The 22026-nt window shown below is 43.8% G+C and overlaps 1 protein-coding gene across 1 annotated transcript; it reads left to right on the plus strand.

Annotated features, from left to right (window-relative positions):
• Nucleotides 1-6332: 6332 nt before the first annotated feature.
• LOC111721569 (zinc finger protein 260-like) lies at nucleotides 6333-18034 on the plus strand. Its single transcript, XM_031943166.1, has 5 exons — nucleotides 6333-6722; nucleotides 8089-8242; nucleotides 12014-12140; nucleotides 13434-13529; nucleotides 15871-18034. The coding sequence occupies exons 2-5, from the start codon at nucleotides 8213-8215 to the stop codon at nucleotides 17790-17792; spliced, it is 2175 nt and encodes a 724-aa protein (XP_031799026.1). The 5' UTR covers nucleotides 6333-6722; nucleotides 8089-8212; the 3' UTR covers nucleotides 17793-18034.
• The last annotated feature ends 3992 nt before the right edge of the window (nucleotides 18035-22026 follow it).

Genomic DNA, 22026 nt, shown 5'->3' on the forward strand with positions numbered 1-22026 from the left:
TAGAGAGATCTGTCATTCTGTAAAGGGCACCGGAGGGGACATTCACCTCAGGCTAAGGGAAACAGCTGGCAGACTTAGCTGCTAAGTCTGCTGCCTTTTCACCATTAACTGTGGCACCTTTAATTCCCCAACTGCCTGAGTCTTTTGTTCTTTCCTATAGCCCACAGGAAACAGTTCTAGCAAAGGAACAGGTACAGCCTTTCTCCCTATGGTTGGTTTCAAATGCCCTCAGACCACCTCTTAATCCCGGAGGCAAGTCAGTGGAAACTGATCTCTGGTCTCCACTGGGCCACGCACCTGGGGAGAAATGCTCTCCATTCCCTGGTGAAACACGTTTTCACGGGCCACAAGCTGGGAGGAACACTCAAACAGGTGTGCCAGTTCTGCCCAGTCTGTGCCTAGGTAAATCCTGAGGGAGCTGTTAAGCCCCCACCTCTCCTGAAGGCAGTCCAGAGGAGAGGCACATACCCTGGTGAGGATTGGCAGCTAGACTTCACACATATGCCCCCTTGTAAAGGGTTTAAGTTGCTTTAAACCCTTTACAAGGGGGCATATGCTTTTGGTATTTGTTGATACTAACCTCCCAATTGATGGAATGCTTTGCAACTATACTCATCCATGGGGCCAAGCAACCAGGAGACTGCTTCAGAATCTAACCTCAGGTACCGCTTGTGCACCTAAGGGGTATGCCTTCCTTTGCAAATAAGTTCCCCATCCCCCTCCAGCACCTCTCAGAGGCCTATTAAGAGAAATGCCTCTGATTGGAACCCACTCCAACCTGTGATTCTCTCCACCCGGTGCCTGACACTCTTCAAACACTATGGGTCTTGCACCTTGGGCCCCTTGATTACCCCTTTCACTGTATACAATGCCAGTGCCCCAGAGGCAGCCCCCATTCCTCTGAGGAGACATAAACGGGGATTTTGGGAAAACACTCTGTGGTACTTGAAGAAAGGGGCTGGGATGCTATTTCCCTGAGTTGGATATTTAGAACATGAAAGCATTCTCTCCAACCTGACGGCTACAATTCACCAGTTTGCCAATGAAACGGCTCATTCTTTGAGGGAGATTCAGGAATCTCTAGACTCTTGGCTAACATGGTTTTGGATAATCGAATGGCTTTAGATTATCTTCTTACCTCCAGCGGAGGTGTCTGTGCTCTAGTCAACACCTCTTGCTGCATGTATATTAACAACTCAAGGAAAGTTGAGCTGTGCACAGAAAGAATCTTACAGAAGGTTGCCTGGATACAAGACATCCATGAGCAGTTTTCTCACATCTCCCAAGAACTCTGGGTGGGATTCCTGGATATGGTCCCTACTGGCACCAGTACTAACCCCTCTTTTGATTATTATCCTTCTGCTCATATTTGGTCCTTATGTTTTCAGATGGCTTGTGAGATTTGTTTCTTCTAGGCTACAAGCTGCAAACTTCCAGCTTCTCCTGCGACCCGGGAACCCTGAGATAACAGATTTACTAACTCCACATCCACTGGACACTGTGGCTGCCGCTTTCAGATCTCGCTTCTCTCCCCCGAGCACCACTTCCTCTTCTTCCCCCTTTTAAGTTGAGCTATGCGACCATTTCCAGCAGGAAGTAGCTACAGAAGACTCAGATCACCGACCCTTTTCCAAAAGAATTTGTATTTATTGCTTGAGGGGGGAGATGATGAGGACAATACAGCCTCCTCCAGAAGAGCATCTGCATTCCCTGGGAAAGACTCTCTTCCTACACATTATTCACCTTTTGGAAGCAAAAACTACATTCTCTGGGAAAGACTCTCTTCCCACACATTATGCACCTTTTGGATGCAAAAACTACATTCCCTGGGAAAGACTCTTTCCCCCCCCCCCCTCCTCCCCACCTCCCCCCCCATCTCAAGTATGTTCCTTTCAGATGCAAAACCCAAATGTTTTGTTTCTGTATAAAAGTAACGCCTGAGAAAATGTCTCTTTGCAATTCTTTCACATTGCCCACTAAGAGAACATCTTGGTGTCTCTCTTTAATAAACTGCTTTTTCTTATCACAGCCTTTTGTGTAGTTTCTCACTGGGAACCGCCCTAACTTGGTGTTTTGGAGAACTAGGAGACCTACCCATATTCCTGCCATGATCCATACCTCATCACTTTGACCCAGAAGAATGCTCTTGTTCAACCTCAGAGAATTCACACAGGACAGAAATCTTATGCATGCAATCAGTGTTGAAAGACTTTTGAAGAAAAGGGAGCTCTTACTGCACGTCAGAGAATTCACACTGGAGAGAAACCTTATAAATGCACCCAGTGTGGAAAGTTTGTTACTGAAAGGTTGGTTTTATTATCCTGATTTGAAAGTGGAGAAAAACCTTAAGAAGGGAATCATTGCCTTCCGGACCAAGTCAGGCCTTCTTTACCAGCATATAATTCATGGCAGATACAGGAATCTCATTACTCTGGATGAGGAAAGGCATTGAAATGAAGTACAATGCATCTTAGCAGAATGGTCCCTCTGGGTACAAGCCACCAGTCGACTCAATGTTAGAAGTTTTCTGCCAGGAATCAGCTCATCCTGCACTCAGAAAATATATAAGGAATACAAACCTTCAGTATATAATCTGCTCAATTATCTAAACTCCCTGTTAATCAATGGACTTCGGCAGCTCCCCAGCTCCTCTGTTCCCTTGCAAGGTGCAAGACAAAAGGTGCCCAGGAAGAATGCCTAAGTCAGCAGCTTTCATACCTTTGATTTCAAGCCCCAGCAGTGTGCAGAACTCTAGGCTATTTCCAAAGAGTGTCCCAGCCTCAGGGAGGATCTCCGGCTTTGTTGCACAGTTCCAACTCATCCAGGATTCACACAGACCCGGGCATCAATATCTATGTCAACACATGGCTGTCTTACCAAAGGAAAACAAGGGATTGGTGATGGCTTGGGAAGACCCAAGGGAGGGGCTTGAGACAGAATGGGCCTCAGAGGGTCAAGATAAACAGCATTACCCCCTCAGCCAAGTTGGGGGTGAACAGCTCCTTTTCACTGCACCCCTTGCTTTCCTGTGACCTGCTGATGTGGCAAAGGTCCGAGACACCAAACAGGGCCCTAGGGAATCTGCCCACCAGCGTGATGGCAGACTCAACCAAGCTCCTGACGGCCATTGTGGGTATCCCCATGACACCTGTTGGAGAGGTCTCCTTGCTCATACAGAGGCATGAGGTGCTGCTGTAGTTGGGGCTGGCTCCACACTCAGAGTTTTAAACCCTTCTGCCTTCCCTTCTGGCTGTGGGCTTCAGATGCTATTGACATCGCGTCACTTATTAGTGTCTCCCCTACTGTTGTACAACTGGGCTCATCTAAATCCCTGGTTGGCAACTGTTCATGATCTCCAAGCAGTTAATGCTACTGTAATAGCCCAAGTCCCTGTCGACCCAACCTCTCCCTCCTCCCCCCCCCCCACCACCACCCCATGCCAGTCACTTTAGGGAAATGTAACTCAGCAGCAGCTGCTTTTCAGTCTCACTTGTCCCAAAAATTTGCTTTTACAGGAAGGGATGGTCATGCCCCGGATGTCCTTTGCAGGAATTCACTGAGTCACCATCTATTTCTCACAGATATTACAATAGGGTGTGACCTTTGACATTTTCAGGACACAGTCCTCCTCCAGTGTGTTGATGATCTCCTTTGTTCCTGCTCCCAAGACATTTCTGTTAGGGATGCTGTGGACCTGCTGAGGGGTTTAGCAGGAAGAGGCCACAAAGTACCTAGGAACAAACTCCAGTTTGCCCTCCCCTCGGGAAAGGATGCCCTACCTCCGGCCTTTTCCCCAGACTAGTTCATCTTAATGGGAGCACTCAGCTTTCTGCATCCACCTCAAACATCGGCTCTGTGTCTTCCTGTGTCTGGAAGTTTATTCTTCTCTCTGGATCCCTGACTTCTCAACTTTGCTGATGGACTTTAGGGACACCTAAAGCTTGATGTCCTCAGTGCTTGGCTTTTCCCGATGAGCTCAAAACTCCTTGGATTCTTGAAGTCTGCCTTCCAACACTGCCCAACTTCAGGCCTCCCCAACTATTCTCTCTCATCAATTTTATTTGTCTCCATGAAATGAGGGAACGCACTTGGTTTACTAGCACAGAAACAGGGTGAAAGCTTCTGTGCCATGGGGTACTACAATAAAGCTTTGAATGATAAGGTAAAGGCCTCCAAGGCTGCCTCCAAGCAGCAGAAGCCACAGCAGCCCTAGTCTCCACCATTCAGGACACTGTCTCAATTCTCCCTAAATGGCTCCTTTCCCTATGCTGCTGACACTCCACACTGCTATGAATTCACCCCCCTCTCAGCACTGTCCTCGAGCAGGCAAGCCACCCTGGAAGGGACCATCAGACGTGGAAACACAATCAGCCCTGCCCCCTTCTTATGTGAGAATCTGAGGGTGGGCTTCAGACCATGACTGTGCAAGTTATCTGGATGTCTTACTGTCTCCCTGGGAGGACCTGAAGGGAACCCCCTCAGAGGGAGCCGACTGACCAGGATCTGATGCATCTGCCCCAGAAGTGAGGAAGGAGGTTTGGTCACTGCTTAGGGCATCACCCCTGCCACAGAAGTGCCTCAGATTTCATCACTCCCAGATGGCCATTCAGGCCAACAAGCTGAACTTGGGGCAGCAGCTAGGCTAGTCAGTTAAGAAAAGACAAAAGGATGAATATCTGCACCCAGAGCCAGGATGCCTTTGGAGTAGCCTTGACTTTTGGGTGGTAGGGAAACATCAGGGCCTCCTCTTCAGGACAGTCCATTAAAAACCAAAACAAGGATCTCAAATTTTACTTTTATTGATTCCCCAGGCCATGGCAGCAATGACACTGCCTGGGCACAACTGAGAAAACATCCTTCATGACCAAGCAAATGACTGCTCTGACCAAACAGGTGAACCAGTGGTGGTAACTCTCCAGATGCTGGAAGGCAAACCTTCTAGAGCAGAAGTCTCCATGGAACTTATGTTTGCCCCAAAAGTGCAAACTTTAGCTTATCTATCTCAGCCCGAAGGTGTAAGGGAGAAGTTGCCATGGCCCAGAAGAGAATGCTTATCCCAGAGCAAGAAAAGCTTCCAGAGGAGGCGTGTAAACTTCTTAGGAATACAATGGATCCGATGGACTCGTGGTTCTCCCTCTTGTTTGTCCCTCCATTATACCTGTCTTCATTCAGGCACTGAGGACCCAACAAGTTGGAAGGATTAGCCCAAAAATACTGGTGAGGGAGGGTTCCCAGGGTTGCTGTCACTGCCTGTGAGATGAGTCCCAGCTGCCCTGAAGCCAGCGTGGGGCCAGTTAACTCTCCCAGATGTTCCTTTCAAACCTGCCAGATGGACTTCATTCAATTTCCAGCTGCCCATGGTTCCAAATATTCTTTGGGGAGGGTCTATATACTTTCCCGTTGGGTGACAGAGTTCCCCTCATACTGCCACGGCCTCTGGGCTAGCAAAAATCCCAGGATCCTTTCAAAAAGGATACTTTCATCTCAGACCCACATGGGATAAAATGCACTAGCTCTTTGTGTGGTTGCAAAGAACTGGAAAATAAGTAGATTGGGGAATGGCCAAATAACTTGTGATGCATGAAGGCGATGCAATATTATTCTGTAAAAATGATGAATGAGCAAGTTTTGGAAAGGCCTGGAGTTATGTAACCTGATGCTGCGCCAAACAATCAGAACTAGGAGTTCATTGTACACAGTAACAATCAGAATGAGTGATGATCAACTATGAAAGCCTCGGTCTTCCTCACAGGTTCAGGGATGAAAAGCAATCTCAACAGACTTTGCACAGAAAATGCCATCTGCATCCCACAGAGAACTAAGGAGACTGAATGTAAATCAACACATGCTGTGTTCTCTTTTTTCTTTTTGTTTTTTGATCTCTTCAATGGTTTTGCACTTTTGCTCTCTGTTTTCTCTCCCAAGAACATTCATGAAGCCATGTGTATTAAGAATTAATGAATTTACTAGGGGAAAAAAGAGAAAAACCATTCCATGATGTAGGGTTCTTCAAGGAATACATAGTAATAGATGGGCCCATTTTACAAGAGCTTCATTACCTAAGGTGCTTTCACCCTGGTCAATCAGTCAGCACCAACATTGTCATCAAGGGTGGGAAAAACAGTTAATGGGATACTTGAAACCTCCCTTATTAAATTGATGAAAGCGCTAGATGTCTCTGCATCCCGGCCATAATCTGCAAAATGTGTCCAGGCCCTGAGTGTGATTGGAGGAAAGGGCTCAAGCATGCTGGGGGAGGGATGTGGCGAATCTCTATGGACCAGGAAGACCCGCCCAGACTATCCGGAAACAGGAAGTCTGAACTGGGATTCCTGTGCTTTCCCCGCCTCCTTTGCTTTCCAATCCCTTTTGACTTCCTTGTTGTGGACACTGCTTTGCCTTCCCTGGGAGTTTTGTTCTGTCCCCGTGTTTTCCTGCGAGTTCCTCCGGTCTGTCCCCTTTTCCCTCCGGGAGCTCAGCTCTCTCCATTTTACCCCTAAGAGCTCAGCTCTTTCCCCCCGGCAAGCTCAGCTCTCTCCCCTTTTTCCCCTGAGAGCTCAGATCTTTCCCCATTTGTTCCTGGTAGCTCCGGTCTTCCCCCTTTCCCCTTTGGAGCTCCGATCTCCCCCTTCCCCCAGCGAGCTCAGGGTTCTCCTCTTTTTCCCCTTGCACCTGAGATCTCTCGGCATTCCTGCACCCAGGCCTGTGCTTGCAGCTCCCAGGTAGGTCTGAGCCAGCATGCTCCGTATTTCCCGACTCCCACTGGCTGCCCTGGCCTTTGGGTCTCCTCCTTTGACCTTGGGGTACATGAGCTCCAGGGCTACCAGGAGCACACCTTTCTCCCAAGGCTGCCTGTAGGATGAGCGCTCCAACCCTTAACCTTTTCCAGACTCTGAATCACTTCCCAAACTTGCCCAGATTTCCCGTTGGGTCTCACTTTCCCAGACTTCAGACTGTCCATAATTTCAGCCTTCTGATCAGGCCGCAGCTATCGCATCTCCCCATCCCCTCTCTTCCTTAGAGATTCTGCTGTCCTGCCTTACTCCTGCCTAAGCCCTACCAGAAGGTCCCAGCATTCCTCCCCAGCTCCTAGGTATACCTCAGCACAGTCTTCCTTTGTTCCTAAGCTCAGCCGTCCGCCACTTCTCACCCCACTGAACCTGACTTCCATGACCTCCTTTGGTCTGTCATTCCTCCCTGACCCTGGCCCTGTTCTCCAAACCTCCTGCTTCCCTGGCCCCTCTTCTCTCTGAGCCCTCAGAATTCAATGCGAGACTTAATTTTGTCTCCCAGGCTCAGGCTTACCCTGGTCATTCCCTGGGGTTTCCATTCCAGAGCCCTCCCTGTCCTCCACCTCCCACTTTTGCTCCCTCTACCCCAAAGCAGCCAGTCTGTTGTCCGGAATAATGTGTATGTTATTTGGGTGGAGGGGAGGCAGGGAGGTAGAGGACACTGGGGGATGGGAGGGGGAGATCTCTGACTCAAGAGCCATGGAGGCTGAAGTTCTTTCATCTGGGATCCCAAACACCCTTGTAGCTCTGTGCATTAGGTACCATGGAGAGAGGAGAGGGAAAAGCAGCAGCCTTCAGACAACCTCCCTTTCCAATCCTGACCTTGTTGGCATTGTTCTCTAGGGGACAGTCTCTCCCCCAGGGGCAGGGCCAGGCCTTTGCAAGTCCTGGAGGACCTCACACTCTACCAGGAATCCCTGTAGGCTTCCCTCCTGCTGAGAAAAGGAGGCAAAAGGCCTCTCCTCTGGTATGTTTCTCCCTCTCCAGCTTCTAATAGTAACCTAGGCCTGGCCCAAGAATTGTGTCAAAGGGAAACAGCAAAACTGGGATGAAATTACAACAATTGAACTGTCAGGGCCCCCAACAGCCTTCTCCCAGGCCATGAAATCAAAGGCAGTCAGCCTGGGACCAGGATGAGGGGAAGCTGGGCTTTTCTATGCAGAAGGTAAAAAGGGAGGGACTCTCCTGGGCATTCCTGGCTTTCTCTGGGTTTTCAGAGAGACTAAAAATTAAAGCTTCCTCATGGTTAGCTGTGACCTTTGTTAGTTAAGAGCTTTGGCTGTTGTCACATTTGTAGGCCCCTCAAGGGTGGTAGCAGCAAGAACCCTGAGAAAAAGACCAGGTGCCAAAGGGAGGAACTTGAGAAAAAGGAGTCACTCTGGGTGTTTGCTACCTCCACAGGGAGCCTGGAGCCAGAGAGAATGGGCCCTGGGAGCCTCGGACCTCCTCGGGTGAGTCCAGTCCATCCCCAGACCTGACCAATAGCAGCAGTCACAGTCATTTTCCTAGACATGGAGGACGGGCTGTGCAGCTGTCAGGACCTGATGTATGGGTCATTTCTGTACAAAAACAGGAGAACCACTAGTAACACTGAACTGCTTAACTACATCCTTGGACCCTTGGCATCTTGGGACCTGACAGACAAACAGATACAGATACACACACACACACACACACACACACACACACACCCCTCCTAATTTACCATTTGTTTCTACATTCTTCATTATAAGGGACTAACAAGGTCCACCACTTCATCATGAATCTCCATTCCAGAGAATCAGGTCTGCTCTCCTGGGGCCTGCTCAGTACCCCTCCCCACCTAACATCTTCCCCCCTCTTCTTGGTTTCCTCTGCCATGTTCCTCTGAAGCTCCTAGAAAACCCTTCAAACACAGTTTGTCCTGTTCAGGTCAGGAGCCAAGCCTGGAAGCTTCCCCAGCCCTTCTTCTGTTTATCATAGTAGAAACTATCCTCCTGGGCTGCTCCTGTCCTTGTGCCTCAGGTCTCCCTGAAACCTCCCCTTGACCATTCCTTGGCTCCTGCCAATAAGCACTGAGAAAGGCCTTGAGTCCAAGCTCAGCAGGTCTAGTACACAGAGCTCTGGGCCATCCCGCTGCTCTGGGGCTTCTAAGACCTGCCCTGACACAGGGACCGATCTCTCCTGTCTAAAAGAGGCTGCTGGGATTCCCGTCCTCACCTCTGTCATTCCTGGGCCCCAAAGTACTATACAAGTTACTATACAAAGTACTATACCAACTGTTTCTTTTGCTAGTTTAATTAGGCTCCCCTGTGCAGAGTGCCAGGAACTGACAGAGAACATGAGAATAGTTGGGAGAAAAAGAAGGATTAAGAGTCACATTAGCATGTCATGTCATTCCATGTTTTGGGTATTATGATTCCTCTAGGCTGCAGGAGGGCCTGGGTTGACCTCGAAGAGTATAATGGATAGAACTGACTCGAGTCCATTCCCTGGGGAATAAACTGAATTTCTCCCATCATCTGTCTATGTCCTGGGCATTCTTCTTTCCTTTGACTAGATGACTGAGGCTTAGATGTCCCCACCCCTTTGTTTGTAAAAATATCTATTCCATAAAAACCATTACATTGAATTCCCAATCCCTATATTTATGCACACCTGCATTTTTGATTTCCTTCACAAGCTAATTGTACAATATTTCAGAGTCTGATTCTTTTTCTACAGCAAAATAATGTTTTGGTCAGGTATACTTATTGTGTATCTAATTTATATTTTAATATATTTAACATCTAATGGTCATCCTGCCATCTAGGGGAGGGGGTGGGGGGAGGTAAGAGGTGAAAAATTGGAACAAGAGGTTTGGCAATTGTTAATGCTGTAAAGTTACCCATGTATATATCCTGTAAATAAAAGGCTATTAAATAAAAAAAAAAATATATCTAGTCCAGGACCCTCTTTGCCAGAGATAACATTTTCTAGACCTTCTTTCTCTCCACCCCTTTCTCCTCTTTCCAGTCTCTGCTTAAGACCATCTAAACATAACAGAACACCTCCATACTTTACTTTGATTCCCTCTGTGAACCCAAATAGGAATCAGAGAGAAAACATGTCACTCACTACGATTGTATATAACCAGTTCTTCCTTTTATTTTGAATCCCTGAGGCTAGGTCATTATGGATTCTTTTTTGTATTTCTCCTCATGGGTCTCAAGTTTGTAAGTTTTCTACATTTGTGGGCTTTTCCTTAGGAATGCTGGGAAGGATATTCATTAAAGGTGCTTTTCCCTGAAAGCATTCCATTTGGTTTTGCTTCATGATTTGCTCTTGGCCATAAGTTTCAGGTCCTTTGCCTTCTGTCATATCCTGTTCAAAATTCTCTGCCCCTTAATGAAAGTTGCTGACAAATTATGTCTGATATTAATGGTGGCTCCTTGGTACTTGAATTGTACTGGACTTTCTTTCTGGAGGCCTGCAGGATTTTTCTCACTGACTTGGCAGCTCTGCATTTTGGTGATGGTTTCCTGCGTATTTTCCTTCAGACATCTCTTTTAAGAAACTGATGTTGTTCAAGGTAGATGCAGAAAGAAATCTGAGAATTTTTCTCTTGGCCATCAGGATCTCTATTCACATGAAAGCATACACTAGTCATAGGAGATGCTACCAGGGCTACCAAGGGAGGGTGCACATTTCACTTTTGCCATTTGCTGTTTCAGTGACTGCATTTTATGCTCTCTTATATTCAATCATACTGCCTAAGTGTTTTCTCCACTTTTTGAATCATTTCAAAGAAGCCATTTTGGTGTTTGTCATTTTTTTTACATCCAATTAATCTCCATCTATTTCCCTTTTAATTTTAATGTCATTATTTGTACTTATTTTCAGTTTTTCATTAATTTTCTTCCTATTTTTTTGAATGCATATTCAATTAAACATCTCTTTTTTTTAAATATTCTTAATGTGTGAGGGTATGTCTATTCTTCTCCCCTCCCCAACTTACAAGGCCTGCTTCAGCTGAATCCTAGCAATTTTGGGATATGGTTTAATTAATCATTTTCATTTTCCTTTACAAATTTATCATCTCTAAGATTTGTCCTCTGACTCTGGTAATCTCCTCTTACCTTTGTATTTTTTGTTAGTCATCTTTGAACCAATTTTCATTTTATTTCTTTAGGTAATAAGAGCATGTAATGAATATTTCTGACTTTTTTCATCTGGGCAGAGGATCTGTGTATCCTGAATGGTTAAATTTTGTAAAAGTACCATGTGTTGAAAAGATATATGCATCTTCCCTTGTTGTCCCCTTTATAAGATGCCATAAGTTTTATTTCAAGTTTCTCTAGACATTTGTTCATCTCTTCTACTTTATCTCATTCTGCATTTCATCATCTTCCTTTTCCTCTTAGTTCTCTTGTAGATTCTCCTCCCTCTCTTGCCCTTCAACTCATACTGTTCATTAGTTTTCTACTTTCGTCCATTTTTCTTCCCCTTTCTAACAAGGATTTCTCTCCCTCTCCTCATTGTTCACCTTCCTTGACTGTTTTCCTTAGATTTCCGTTCTGTGGAACATAGCTGCTCTGCTCAAAAGGTTTTTTTTCCTTGATACTTCATGCAGTGAAAGGCTCCAAGGTCCACATTCGGGGCTGTGCTGTAGGATCTTTCTGCCACTCCTTGTAGACCAACTGCACAGATGCCTTCTTTTCTAAACCCTGTTGTCTAGAAGTGAAATAATAGAATAAAGGAAACAAACTGTGAAATGTGCCATACACATAGACCAAGACAAGTTGAGGGAAGCAATTCCTAGCTCAATGTAAATGTGTTAAATTCACAATGGTGATTCTCTTTGGTAAAAGGTGATTTATTTTGGAGAAGAGGTCATAGATAAAAGGAAGAGGTAAAACAGGCACAGGGAGTACGAAATGGGAAGTAGGGTTGGGAGAGCAGTAGGGTTACCAATGAAGAGCATGGAAGAATTCATTAAGGGAATATGCCCTGTGGCCCTAAGATCTCCTTCCTTATGCATTCCATAATAAGTCATCTTCTCAGCTTTATTTCAACAGATCTAAAATTCAATCAGTCTCTTAATGATCTGTGGTTCAACAGTTGATTCTGACTCTCAGAAAGCCTATGACCTTTGGATATATGTCTTCTCTGTGTTTCTGTTTCTTCCTGAAAATTGGAGGGGTTGAACTCTTTCCTTCTGAAGGATCTTTCAGCCCGACATCTTCTGACTTTTGATGCTGCAGGAGGTTGTGACATTCAAGGATGTGGCTGTGGACTTCACCCAAGAGGAGTGGGGGCTCTTGGACCCCTCTCAGAAGGAGCTGTTCAAAGAAGTCATGGTGGAGAACGCCTGGAATCTGCTCTCCTTAGGTAAGGGCACCTCCCCTGATAATTGCAAATCTGCAATCAAAGACAATATCCACATTACCCAGTGTGCAGGCTTTGTGGTGGGGGAATAGAAGGGAAAGGGCTGGTCTTGTATTGTGCGACAGAACCTGGGAATGTCCTTTGTTGTTCCCGAAGTTCTCTCTTACCCATTCCCAGGTCAAAGATTAAATCAGGGGAAGCATCTCAAACATGGAACTAATCTTAGAGGTTAGCCTCTATTTGGTTATAAATTTTGTCCTCCAAAAGCTCTGAAAACTGCTCAGCCTTTCCTTTTCCTTTTCCTTTCAACTCCTTCCTTTTTCAGATGGATCCAGTATTTGGAATATTATTCTTTTTGGCAAGTGTCAGTTTGTAGCCACAGTACCTCCTTGTCCCTCATATGGGAAGTTTCACCTTAATCTGCCTTTGGATTGGCTTCATATTCCAGCACAAAGGGTGGGAAAGGAATAGAAGGGAATAAGTATTTATTTCTACCTGCTGTTTGCCAGGGGCTGTGCCATATGCTTTCTTTACAAACAGTAACAATACTGTTTAAGAACAACTTCCAGCAAGTAAGTTATTTTGATGATTCTAAGGACTGAAATTTCTGACAGAGGATGAATCAAGAAAGATGCTGTTTGCATCTAGAGAGAAAAACTCATAAATAGAAATATGGATAGCCCAATTGTACATATGTATGCAATTGCAGCCATCTCTAGGCTGAGCGCAGGCAAATGGAAGGGCAAAATTTTACTTGATAATTTTTCCTTTTATAATTGAAAGGAATAGCGTTGTGTGTTGTGGATTTACAGTTTCATGTCCAATCATCTTTTTCTTATACTGTAATAATGAAATGCTTGTTTATAAGTTAAAAGTACAACAAATTATTGTGTCACTTTAACCTTATCTTCAGATTTCAAGTTAGGTGATATTGTTATCCCTATTTCAGAGTTGAGGAAACAGGAAAACAATCAGAATTTAGTTGACTTGCCCAGAGGTACACAGTTAATAACCCAAATTTGGGATCAGAAGTTTCTGCCAGAAGGGAGCCTCTCAGGACAGGAGGTGGGAGGAAGGGCCTTTGGCTCTCTCTCAGAGGAAGCGGTACAAATAGTGGGCACATCCTGCCTTAGGTGACTTACTTTACAGGCCCCAGTGGCTTAGTATTGATTGATATCTTTGAACATCAGGAGCTGAATTTCAGCTTGGAGCAGCTCTGGATCCTCACTTTTCTCTAAGGGGAACTAAGTGATCAACTTCTCTCCATCTTCTTCTCTTACTGATTTCCATGCCCAGGGCTTCCAGTTCCCAGAGAAGAGGCGATCTCTTATTTTGAGCAAAGGGAAGCACTGTCGATGCTGGATCAAGAAGGCCTGCGGAGCTGCTCTCCAGGTAAGTGCTGTGAAAGCAGCGATATGAGAGCTGTGGTCACAAGAGGCTTCTGGAAGTTATCCTGAAGTACATGCTCAGTTTGGGGCAGAAAGGCCAGACTTGGAATTCTTTATTGAATATTTCTTGGCAGCCGTGTCTGGGGCTAGTCAGCGAATCTGGCTGTCTGCTCCACAAAATGAGTGGGTCCTACTCCAAGGCCCTGTAAGGCCCTTCCACTGCTCATCTGTCATCCTGTAAGAAGTCCTTGTTTGGGATCTGGGACAATGGAACTCTCCTGAAAGTGCTCAAAGGGAATAGGTTTGGTACATGAGCCATTTCTTAGAACTTCTCAGTAAACAGTTAAGGGCCTGCTACAGGGCAGCCCTGGGCTAAATAGCAGGAACAGAAAGAGATGTGAGGGACATCCCCTGTTCTCCTGGAGGTCACAGACTGGTGGGGCAGACAATATGCCAGCAACTGTGGAGAGACCCACTGTGCACCACATAAACTGAATAATTTAGTGCCCCAGTGCACCATTAATTGGTGAGGATCATGACGGTTTGAGAAGGGGAGTAGAACTGGGCAGGAAAGAGCCAAAGTAAAATAAAACAGGTAGCATTTATACAGCCCTGTGTGCCATGCTCTGCATTGTCTTATTTCATCCTCATGAAAACCAGAGGATTTAGGTGCTATTATTAAACCCATTTTCCAGATAAAGATACTGAATCTAACCGAGGTCCTATAACTTGACTTGCAAAGTTCTGAGGTGGGAACAAAACCCTGGGCTTCCTGATTCAAGGCCCTATCCACATTCTATGTAACTGTATTCTGATTTTGAAATAGATATGATGAACATGGTCTTACATATATGATGTGGAAAAAAAAGAATTTGACAAGCTCCTCTGGAAACATGGAAATTCATTTTCTTAACTCTAGCCAGTCAAAAGCCATTGCTAATTACTGTTTAATATATATTTATGTTGGCTCATGACAAATATTCCCCTAAATAACTCAAGCGTCAATTACATATATTGTTTTTAGCACGTCTTGCTCATGAGATTAGAGCTTGGATGAGATGGGGTTGCTAATAACCCAGGAGGGAGAGAACTACTCTAGTCCAGGGAGAGACTGACCCTTTGGGACTTTCTAGATCTGTGGCCATTTGTACATGAGTGTCCAACCTCCCTGAAATGCTAGGAACAATCTGATGTCAAGTTGAGAAACCAGAAGAATCTGTTGCACTTAGAAGCAGCCAGAGTTTCATGGATTCAGGGCACAATCCTCCACAGCCGTGTACTGGTGACCATGATAGACTGCAATCACTGTAGAAAGTCTTGTGGAAATGTGCACATCTGTGTGGTCCCAGAGCACAGCTACCTTTATAACCAAATCAGACATTTATTTACCACTTTAGGTGCCACAAAGACTTTTTTGAGTCAGATCCCTTGGATCTTTATCTTACTTGTTTAAGGGAAAGGGATTCTAAAAGGGAAAGGACTACAATACTGCAGCCACACTATCCTTCCATATTTCAGGATGATCAACATAATTTCTGGTTGAGAAATTCTCAGATGTGGATAATTTCATGCATTCAAAAAAGATTGTATCTTGGGATATGCAGGGGACACTTAACGATAATTTAAAAAAAATAAGTAATAGCTATCTTGAAAAAAAGTTATGGGTCAGAACAAAATCAATTCTACCTCAGGTAAATACAAAAACTAAGTGTGTTAGCCTGCTGAATATGATCTTATATAATGTAATAGAAAAAAAAATTGAATTGAAAGTGATCAGCATGGAAATTTGTTATACTTACAGGCAGGACAGATCATGAAACAATTTGAGTATTTCCTATATATGCACTAGATGTCATGTCTATGAAAAAGAGGCAAAGCACAGATAATGAAAAGGAAAGGGGAAAATTGAGAGTGGAGATGATTGTGAAATAATGGAAGCTGAGCATTCCCATTCACAGAGTGTAAATTCTAGTCTCAGCTGCTGGGATTTGGGCTGAGTCACTCAGCCATTCTGAGCTGGTGACCTGAGTTGTGCACCTAAGGAGAAAGAAGGCACTCTTTATGTTGTCACAGGTTATTGTGAGGTTCCACTGTAACTGTGCATGAAACGTCTTAGAAATTAGACCATGTTGGGGATGTGAGATAATGGAACTTAAAATGATTGGTTCTGCCCATTTTTTATGTTTTTCTTTGCCTAGAAAAGAGAAAATGACTGACTTTCTCTTCTGCTGGTATAGGGAAGGGAATGTAAATATATGTGAGTGAGTGTGTGTGTGTGTGTGTATCTGCATCATAACTATGTTTGCTTTATTGTTTGCTCTTTTCTTTCTTTCTTTTTTTGCAAGGAGAGATCAGACTTGAAATGAAAGAAACTCCTGCAGCGCTAAGCCATTCTGTGGTAGAAACTCCCAAGCAGTGGTTCATGGGTGATGGATCCTGTTACTTTACTTGGACAAAAAGCTGTGCAACACATGAGAAACTCCAGCTTAGAGAGAGACATTGTGAATGTACTGAAGGTGGAAAAGGTTTTATAAAAAAGGAAAATCTTATTGTACAATCGAGAATCCACACAGGAGAGAAACCTTATGAATGCAACCAGGGTGGAAAAGCTTTTTCAAATAGAGCATTTCTTAGTTTACATCAGAGAATCCACACAGGACAGAAACTTTCTGAATGTAACCAATGTGGAAAGGCTTTTAGAAGCAAGAAAGATCTTACTAGACATCAGCTAATACATACTGGAGAGAAACCTTTTGAATGTTACCATTGTGGAAAAAGATTTAGACAAAAGAGTGATCTTGTTAGACATCAGAGAATCCACACTGGAGAGAAACTTTCTGAATGTAACCAATGTGGAAAGGCTTTTAGAAGCAAGAGAGATCTTACTAGACATCAGATAATGCATACTGGAGAGAAACCTTGTGAATGTAACCAGTGTGGAAAGGCTTTTACAGAAAACAGAGCTCTTATTAGACATCAAAAAATCCATAATGGAGAGAAACCTTACGCATGTTACCAGTGTGGAAAGGCCTTTCAATACAAGAGCGTTCTTATTGTACATGAGAGAATCCACACTGGAGAGAAACCTTATGAATGTAATCAATGTGGAAAGGGTTTTAGAGACAAGAGACCTCTAACTAGACATCAGAGAATCCACACTGGAGAGAAACCTTATGAATGTAACCAATGTGGAAAGGCTTTTAAAGAAAATGGAATTCTTATTAGCCATCAGAGAATCCACACTGGAGAGAAACCCTATGAATGTAACCATTGTGGAAAGGCCTTTAGAGACAAGAGAGCTCTTAATGGACATGAGAGAATCCACACTGGAGAAAAACCTTATAAATGTAACCAATGTGGAACGACATTTAGAGACATGAGAGCTCTTATTGTACATCACAGAATCCACACTGGAGAGAAACCTTATGAATGTAATCAATGTGGAAAGGCTTTTAGAAGCAAGCGAGCTCTTACTATACATCAGAGCACCCACACTGAAGAGAAACCTTATGGATGTAACCAGTGTGGAAAAAGTTTAAAAAAAAAGGAATCTCTTATTTTACATCAGAGAATCCACACTGGAGAGAAACCTTATGAATGTAAACAGTGTGAAAAAGGTTTTAGAAAAAAGGAATCTCTTATTTTACATCAGAGAACCCACACTGGAGAAAAGCCTTATGAATGTAACCAGTGTGGAAAGGCTTTTAAAGAAAATGGAACTCTTATTAAACATCGGAGTATCCACACTGGAGAGAAACCTTATGAATGTAAACAGTGTGGAAAGGCTTTTAGAAGCAAGGGATGTCTCATTGGTCATCAGAGAACCCACACTGGAGAGAAACCTTATAAATGTAATCAATGTGGAAAGGCTTTTAGGGAAAAAAGAGATCTTATTGTACATCAGAGAATTCACACCGGGGAGAAACCTTATCAATGTAACCAATGTGGAAAGGCCTTTAGAAGCAAGGGAGATCTTATTGTACATCAGAGAATCCATACTGGAGAGAAACCTTATGAATGTAACCAATGTGGAAAGGCTCTTCGAGACAAGAGAGCTCTTACTGTACATGAGAGAATCCACACTGGAGAGAAACCTTATAAATGTAACCAATGTGTAAAGGCCTTTAGAGACAAGAAAGGTCTTACTGTACATCAGAAAATTCACACTGGAGAGAAACCTTATGCATGTAACCAGTGTGGAAAAGGTTTAAGAAAAAAGGAATCTCTTATTTTACATCAGAGAATCCACACTGGAGAGCAGGCTTAGGGTTGTAACCAATGTGGAAAGGCTTTTAGACATAAATCTAGTCTTACTGACCCTGAGTGTACCCCCCACTAAAGAGAAACTTTATGTCTGTAATCAATGCTGGAAAGCTTCTGCAAATAGAGGATTTCTTACTAGATATCAAAGAACCCAAACAGGACAGAAACCACCTCAATGTAACCAATGTGGAAAGGCTTTTGGGGGAAACCTGGGATGCTAATGTATTATTGGTGGAGTTGTGAACGGATCCAACCATTCTGCCAAGCAATATGGAGCTATGCCCAAAGGGCTATTAAAAGGTGCATAGCCTTTTTACTAGCAATGTTTCTACTGGGCTTATTTGCCAAAGAGATCCTAAAGGAGGGAAAGGGATCCACAGGTGCAGAAATGTTTCTGCAGCTCTGTTTGTAGTGGCAAGTTACTGGACACTGACTGGATGCCCATCAGTTGGGAGATGCTGAATAAGTTATAGCACATTAATGTTGTGGAATTTTATTGTTCTATAAGGAATGATCAGCAGGATGATTTCAGAGATGCCTGGTGAGACCTACATGAACTGATGCAAAGTGAAGTGAGAACCAGGAGATTATCATACATGGCAACAGGAAGACTATACAATGATCAATTCTGGTGGATGTGGCTCTTTTCAACAATGACATGATTCACACCAGTTCCAATGATCTTATGATGAAGGGAGCCATCTACACTGAGAGAGGACCGTGGGAACCGAGTGTGGATCACAACACAGCATTTTCACTCTTTGTGTACCTAACAAGTTGGAGGGAATAGCCCAAAAACACTGGTGAGGGAGGATTCCCAGGGCTGCTGTCACCTCCTATGAGACGAGTCAACTGCCCCAAGCACCATGTATCCAAGCCTCTGAAGCCAGCTTGGGGCCAGTTTCCTCTCTCAGATGCTCCCTTTCAAACCTGGTAGAGGGACTTCATTCAATTGCCACCTGCCCATGATTCCAAATATGCTTTGGGGATGGTCTGTACACTTTCCCGATGGGTGGCAGAGTTCCCCAGAGTTCATCAGAGCCACAGGCTCTGGGCTAGCAAAAATCATCTTAGAAAAAAACATTTCAGACCCACATGGGCCACAATGCGCCAGCTCTTTGTGCGGTCACAGGGAACTGAACAATAAATATGTGTCTGTCTGTTGGGGAATGGCCAAACAACTTGTGGTACTTGAAGACCAAGGAATATTATTATTTTATAAAAATGATGAATGGGCTAGTTTTGGAAAGGTCTGGAATTACATGACGACACTGATACAAACAAGTAGAACCAGAAGTACACTGTACACAATAACAGTCAGAATGTATGATGATCAACTATAAAAGCCTTATCAGAGGTTCAAGGATGCAAAGCAATCCCAACAGACTTTGCACAGAAAATGCCATCTGCATCCACAAAAAGAACTACAGAGACTGAATGTAAATAAACATGTGCTATGTTCTCTACCTTTTTTCTTTTCTTTTAATCTCTTCAGTGGTTTTGCACTTTGGCTCTGATTTTTCTCTCCCCAGAACATTCATAAGTCAATGTGTGTTAAGAAGAAACAAAGTTACTAGGGAAAAAAAGAAAAAAAATCATTCCATTGTGTAGGGTTCTTAAAGAAATACATAGTAACAGATGTACCCATTTTACAAGAGTTTCATTAGCTAAGGTGCTTTCACCCTGGTCAATCAGTCAGTACCAACATTGGGCCTTTTACCCCCCCAGTCATCAAGGATGGGAAAAAGAGTTAATGGAATACTTAAACCACGACCACCACCCATTGAAGAGCTAGGTCCTTATGAGATAATATCAGGACCCCTGATGCCACTGTACTCATGGGTGAAAGCATAGCAACTTAATGCTGCCTCCTACAGAACTCTATTGTGATAATGTCTACAGACATTATCAGAGATTTACCAACTTGTCTCTCGGTCCCATTCTTTGGGAATCTCAACAGAGGCTCAGCTCCTAATCCAGTCCTGTGATTGGGTCTGCTGGAATCTCTGAAAGCCTTCCTTGGAGCCATGGTGGAAAGGTCCCTTTGAAGTCCTGCTCGCCACTCCCCCTTCAGCCAGACTCAAGGTTGTGTACTTGTAGTTCTACCTGCCACATCCTAAAAGGGCAATACCACATTCTAGGTGGCAGAACCTACAGAACACCATTGGATTTTCAAGGACAAGTCACCCCCAGAAGTTCTGCAATCCAGGTAGGGGGTCCTGTTCCCAAACTCCTGAACCTCTCCAGAGTGAGAAGCCAGCTGTCCTGGTCTGCTTCATAAAATAGCAGCTTATATAGGGGAAGCAGTCAGTGCCCCCTATCATTATTTCTATCTCCCTTCTCACATTCCCAAAATAATCCTTAGAAGAAAACACCCATATAAAAAAGGTGCACAGTAACCCAGAACTAATGTTCTCAGTAGCAGGTTTTACAGTCCCTAGCATTGCAGACCCTTACTTGGAGGTTCCATTACACTCAGGGGTCTCTCAAGAAACCCAAGTTTATCTCTGTATCCAGGGCATAATCCGCAACATGTGCTCTCACCTTGGATCACCAAATCGCATGAACGTAATTTCACCTTATTTTAATTGTATATGGATTGTTTTCCTTAATGCCTCAGTCAATTCTTCTGACCCGCTTCTGCAGTTACACATGTGCCTGAATACAACTCTATAGTGCTGGAAAAGCTACCTTAAAAATAATCAATGCAGTTGTCTGTCCCAAAAAATCAATCAGGCCTCTAACCTTTCTGCACAATAAAGACAATCGCAAAGGTATCTATTCTTTTTTGGGTTGATGTAGGAATCCCCCAAAATTCTTCTTGTTCCATAGCAGTAAACACCCATACCTGGAAGCTATAAGCTGTGAATCGTACTTACTCTGTCTGGGATTCACCCTCTATTCTCTGTATCTCAGCTGTAGAATTACCTCCTTAACCAGGACTGTCCTTTTTATGTAGTTCTACCCTATAATACTACCTTCCTCACTTTGGGGAGGATCTCTCCGATTTTGTCTACACCACGGTCAAGTTGGCCCAGGAAATCACTCTGCTGAAGTTCCTCTCTGGTTAAAGCTTTTTCTGCATCAGCAAAGGAGGCTGACTTTTCTGACTACTGCAATCCTGTTGGCTTCTCTTGGATCCCTGATCCATACCACAGTCACCTTCACTGCATCCCTCTGTCAGAAGCATCTTGATAGAAATAGCCATGGGCCTGAAGCATCCAGGGAAGCTTGTCACAAACCACCAAATGCAGGTTTATTCACTTGACCTCACAGTATTGCAAAACCATGGGTTGCTAGACATCCTAACAGGTGAGAGAGGGAGATGCTGTATCATCACTGCGGAAAAATGCTGTTTCTTTGTCAACTGATACACTCAAATAGAATAAGAGATTAGGCAGGCAGGTAGAAGATATATGCAGTAGTGGTCAGAATTTTCTGAAGAACATCTCCCCCTTACCTTCTTCCATTCAGGTTGCCTGAAAACATTGGCTGTATTCTCCATTCTGCCCTTCTTGGTTTGATGTTTCTCTTCTTTATTTGGCTTGCCATCTTCCTTGGCATTTACTTTATAACTCACTTATTTTACATAAAATCCAAATCCTGTCTCAAATCAATGTTCCTCATCAATTTTCAGGGTCATTCCAACCTTGTGATCAGAAGGAGAAAATAAGGAAATATTACTATGATGATCTTTTTTTAATTTTTATTTTATTAAAGCTTTTTATTTACAAAACCTATCCATGGGTAATAATTTATAGTACATAAAAGTAATGGAATATTGTTTTATGAGAAACAGTCAGAAGGCTGATGTCAGAGAGGCCTGGAGAAACTTACATGAACTGATGCTAAGTGAGTAGAACCAAGAGAAAAGTACAGATAGTAAAAACAATATTATGGGACAATCAACTGCAATGGACATGGCTTTTTTCAGCAATGAGGTGATTCAGGCCTGTTCCAATAGACTTATGATGGAGAGAGGCAGCTACACCCAGAGAAAGGCTTCTGGAGAACAAATGTACATCACAACACATTACAGATATCTTTTGTTGTTGTTTACTTATTTTTATCTCTCAGGTTTTTTTTGTTTGTTTTTCATTTTTGATCTGATCTTTCTTGAGCAGCATGATAATATGTTAATGTGGATATAAGAACTGCACATCTTTAACTTATATTGGATTACTTGCTGTCTAGAGGAGGAGAGTGGGGGAAGGGAGGGAGAAAAATTTGTAACAAAA

Source organism: Sarcophilus harrisii, chromosome 6 (genome assembly GCF_902635505.1).
Source record: "Sarcophilus harrisii chromosome 6, mSarHar1.11, whole genome shotgun sequence".
Lineage (NCBI taxonomy): Eukaryota > Metazoa > Chordata > Mammalia > Dasyuromorphia > Dasyuridae > Sarcophilus > Sarcophilus harrisii.